The sequence below is a fragment of the Trichechus manatus genome, unplaced genomic scaffold (genome assembly GCF_000243295.1).
Source record: "Trichechus manatus latirostris isolate Lorelei unplaced genomic scaffold, TriManLat1.0 scaffold00204, whole genome shotgun sequence".
In the NCBI taxonomy this organism is placed as follows: Eukaryota; Metazoa; Chordata; class Mammalia; order Sirenia; family Trichechidae; genus Trichechus; species Trichechus manatus.
Genome location: NW_004444140.1, coordinates 343,466 through 348,422, shown reverse-complemented (window position 1 = coordinate 348,422; position 4,957 = coordinate 343,466). Strand labels below are relative to the sequence as shown.

At 50.5% G+C, this 4,957-nt stretch overlaps 1 protein-coding gene across 1 annotated transcript; it reads left to right on the top strand.

The window, feature by feature from the left end:
* Positions 1–2,969: 2,969 nt before the first annotated feature.
* On the top strand, positions 2,970–4,448 carry GPR61 (G protein-coupled receptor 61). The gene has a single exon (XM_004388025.2). The coding sequence runs from the start codon at positions 3,033–3,035 to the stop codon at positions 4,386–4,388; it is 1,356 nt and encodes a 451-aa protein (XP_004388082.1). The 5' UTR covers positions 2,970–3,032; the 3' UTR covers positions 4,389–4,448.
* The last annotated feature ends 509 nt before the right edge of the window (positions 4,449–4,957 follow it).

The window sequence follows — 4,957 nt, the reverse complement described above, 5'->3', positions numbered from 1 at the left end:
GCATGCTGGAAGATAGACTAGTGGAAGGTTGGTGGTAACAGCAAAAAACAGGGGCAATTTTAAGGTTGTAACTATGAAGGGTATGGGGCCCATCTGCCCCATGGGTCCTTTTTATTAAGGTCAGAAAAAAGATGAATTTTGGAATAACCACCAGGCCTTCTGTAGCTCAGGAATTCACAGAGTCATCAAATGTTATCATGTGTAGGAACCTCAGAGGTCTTCCAGGCTAATACCCACCCTCAATCCCATTTTACAGATGAGTAAACTGTGGCCCAGGGAACTTGTGGCTTGTCTAGAGAAAGGCCTCTAATTTGCATACCTTAACACATTATACTTAGGGAGTCTTGACTACAAGAACAGAATATGGAAATGAACAAATATTTTAAATTGCATTGAGTAACCTATTTCAATTACATGCAAACAGCATGGATAATGAGATGCCTAAAACAGAGTTGTTCATCCCAGCTTAGAAGAAATGAGAGATGCTGAAACTACAGACTTCCTCCTCTCCCAATTCCTTTCAGTTTTCTTCTCTGCTTTCTGCTCACCCACTTCCAGGATCACAGTCATCTACCCTCTCTCACACGTACCCACCCTCTTACATAGATGCCTACTCCCCCTCTCCTTGCTCTGTGGCTGTGGTAACACCTGAACAGCCTCCTGCCCCATCCTTCTCCAGGAGCAAGAAGGCTTTGGGCAGAGCTCTTCCAAAGACCAGAGACTTGGGGAGCCAGGGAGCAGGAGGCTGAGGGCAGTTCCTCTCCCACCTGCAGGGGCATGGTGGCCTTGCAAAGTTTGTGAGAGAGTGGAGAAACGCAACTTTTTTTTATTTTTATTTTTTTTATTGTACTTTAGGTGAAGGTTTACAGAACAAATAGTTTCTCATTAAACAGTCAGTACACATATTGTTTTATGACATTGGTTAACAACCCCATGACATGTCAACACTCTCCCTTCTCGACCTTGGAGGACCTTTTTTTTTTTTTTGATGAAAATATACATAGCCAAAGACACACCATTTCAAAAATTTCTACATGTACAATTCAGTAACATCGATTACATTCTTCCAGTTGTGCTGCTATTCTCACTTTAGATGAAGGTTTACAGAACAAAATAGTTTCTCATTAAACAGGTAGTACACATATTGCCCTATGACAATGATTAACAACCCCACTACGTGTCAGCACTGTCCTTACTCAACCTTGGGTTCCCTATCACCGGCTTTCCTGTCCCCTTTTGTCTTCTAGTCCTTGTCCCTGGACTGCTGTGCCTCATTAGTCCCGTTTTGTTTTATGGGGCTGTCCAATCCCCGGCTGAACAGTGAACCTCGGAAGTGACTTCATCACTGAGCTAAAAGGGTGTCTGGGGGCCATACTCTCGGGGTTTCTCCAGTCTCTTTCAGGCCAGTAAATCTGGTCTTTTTTTGTGTGTTAGAATTTTATTCTGTATCCTTATCCAGCTCTGTCCAGAACCCTCTGTTGTGCTCCCGGTCAGAGCAGTCAGTGGTGGTAACCGGGCACCATCTAGCTGTACTGGACTCAGTCTGGTGGAGGCCTTGGTAGCTGTGGTCCATTAGTCCTTTGGGCTAATGTTTTCCCTGTATCCTGTTCTCTTCATTCTCCCTTGCTTCTGATGGGGTGAGACCAGTGGAGTATCTTAGATGGCTGCTCACAGGCTTTTAAGACCCCAGACACTACTCACCAAGGTAGAATGTAGAACATTGTCTTTATAAACTGTGTTATGCCAGTTGAGCTAGATGTTCCCCGAGACCATGGTCCCCACAGGAGAAAGGCAATTTTAAAGGGGCTTATGCCCTTCCAGCATTGGGATAGTGGAGGCTGGATGAACTAGCTTCCCAAGTTACTTCCAGCTGGGATATTTTGTTTTCACTGTCCTTCTCAACACGACAAGAGTCCAAAGCGGCAGCCCTTTGCTTGGTGTCAGAGGAGGCTAAAGCACAGTCCTTCCCCTTTGCAGGTGATCTCTTCCCAGCGGCAGCCCTACAGCAGCGAGAGACATTTTTAGAGACAGTTCAAATTCAACAATATTTACTGAGTGTGTATTACGTTTCAACTGCAGTGGAGGGCACCTTCATGCACAGCAAGGCATGGGGGGCAAGAGTACTGGTCCTGGAGCCAGACTGCCTGGGTGTGTGCCCAGACCTTGCCACTTACTAGCTGCGTGAGCTTGGGTAAGTTACTTAACCTCTCTAGACCTGTTTTATCACTTGTAAAATGGAGATAAGAATAATATCTATCTCATAAGGTTGTTGTGAGAATGTTGATATATGTAGAGTGTTTAGAACCGGGTCTGGCATGTAGCAAGCACCTTATACACATAACTGCTTATTATTATTGTTAATAGCTCTCACAGGATTCTCCAAACAGTTGTAAAGTAGGTATTGTTCCCTTTGTTTTACAGATCCCTTTTTGAGGAAACTGAAGTTGAGAAGAGTCACAGAGTTAGTCATTCCCAGACCTGGGACTGGAAACCAGATCTTGTGCTCCTTGGGCTCCCAAACAGCTGCTGTAGTTCTGAGGAGACAAGAAATCAGGAAATTTACATAAACTCAGGCACTATCTCAGAGCTCAGGAGAACCCTGGGGAAGGGAGACAAAGGACTGAGAATGCCTGGATAAGAGCCCTTGAAAGGGGAGACGGGCACGGGGGAACGGAGGAAAAGACGTGGAAAAGAAGTCAAAAATTACAGACGGTGGAGCACTGAGGGGGCGGGGCTCCCACATCTCTCATATCTCCTGCTTCTTTGCAGGCCCCTCGGCAGACCCCAAAGCTACCTCCGACCAGAAAGGGTATATGAGCTCGGGAACCCTCAGCTGCCTGGCCTGGCGCTCTGTACCCGGAAGAGCCCAACCGGAAAGGCTGGCCCTAAGAGCCTGCCAGAGAGGCTCCAGCAGGAGCGGCCCACCACGAACTCGGGAAGACTGGGCCTGGGTTCGCTATCCCAGGGTCGCTGGACTAGGATGGGGGATGGGCCTGTGACAGGAGGTGCCCTGGGTGTCCTCTTTCGGCCCCATGGAGTCCTCACCCATCCCCCAGTCATCAGGGAACTCTTCCACTTTGGGGAGGATCCCTCAAACCCCAGGCCCCTCAACTGCCAGTGGGGTCCCGGAGGTGGGGCTGAGGGATGTGGCTTCGGAATCTGTGGCCCTCTTCTTCATGCTCCTGCTGGATTTGACTGCTGTGGCTGGCAACGCTGCTGTGATGGCTGTTATCGCTAAGACGCCCGCCCTCCGAAAATTTGTTTTCGTCTTCCACCTCTGCCTAGTGGACCTACTGGCTGCCCTGACCCTCATGCCCCTAGCCATGCTCTCGAGCTCTGCCCTTTTTGACCGTGACCTCTTTGGGGAGGTTGCGTGCCGCCTCTACTTGTTCCTGAGTGTATGCTTTGTCAGCCTGGCCATCCTGTCGGTGTCAGCCATCAATGTGGAGCGCTACTATTATGTGGTCCACCCCATGCGCTATGAGGTGCGCATGACACTGGGGCTGGTGGCCTCTGTGCTGGTGGGGGTGTGGGTGAAGGCCTTGGCCATGGCTTCTGTGCCAGTTTTGGGAAGGGTCTCCTGGGAGGAAGGAGCTCCCAGCGTCCCCCCAGGCTGCTCGCTCCAATGGAGCCGCAGTGCCTACTGCCAGCTTTTTGTGGTGGTCTTTGCTGTACTTTACTTCTTGCTGCCCCTGCTCCTCATCCTTGTGGTCTACTGCAGCATGTTCCGAGTGGCTCGAGTGGCTGCCATGCAGCATGGGCCCCTGCCCACGTGGATGGAGACACCCCGGCAACGCTCAGAGTCTCTCAGCAGCCGTTCCACTATGGTCACCAGCTCAGGCGCCCCCCAGACCACCCCGCACCGGACGTTTGGGGGAGGGAAGGCAGCAGTGATTCTCCTGGCTGTGGGGGGACAGTTCCTGCTCTGTTGGTTGCCCTATTTCTCTTTCCACCTCTACGTTGCCCTGAGTGCTCAGCCCATTTCAACTGGGCAGGTGGAGAGTGTGGTCACCTGGATTGGCTACTTCTGCTTCACTTCCAACCCGTTCTTCTACGGATGTCTCAATCGGCAGATCCGGGGGGAGCTCAGTAAGCAGTTTGTTTGCTTCTTCAAGCCAGCTCCCGAGGAGGAACTGAGGCTGCCTAGCCGTGAGGGCTCAATTGAGGAGAACTTCCTGCAGTTCCTTCAGGGAACTGGCTGTCCAACAGAGTCCTGGGTTTCCCGACCCCTACCCAGCCCCAAGCAGGAGCCACCTGCTGTTGACTTTCGAATTCCAGGCCAGATAGCTGAGGAGACCTCTGAGTTCCTGGAGCAGCAGCTCACCAACGACATCATCATGTCGGACAGCTACCTCCATCCTGCCCCCTCACCCCGGCTGGAATCATGATGGGCTGCTAGACACTCGGAGGGAGATGGGGCTGGGGGCTGGTTATGATTGCAACGACCACCTCGTGGAATCACCTTTTCCCAGCTGGCTGGGGCTGGGGCTGGAGTCTCTGCACACAGCTTTTGCTTAGTGTTTCCTGGGTCAAGAATAGAGCTGACAGGACGGACTTGTGGCAACAGCCTTGGACTTGGCTGTGATTCTTGACTACTGGGGGAGGGATCCTGGGTATGGTGAGATGGTGATGAGAGAAAAGGGCCACAAAGGTGAGGTGAAGCCTCTTAACCAGTGAAATTCCATGTTACAGGAAGCAGGGAAACTCTCTAAGTTGGAGGATACAGGGCAGTAGGCCATGTTTGGAGTTATTCTGGGGCTATTTTGGATATTTTATTTTCCAGCATAATTGTCCAGGGCAGTAATTGCAACCAAGCAAGTTAAGAAAATGACCCATGTCTTCTCATTGCCTTGCTAGGTTTAAAACCAAAAAAACCAAACCTGTTGCCGTCAAGTCGATTTCTACTCATAGCGACACTATAGGACAAAGTAGAACTGCCCCACAGGGTTTCCAAGGC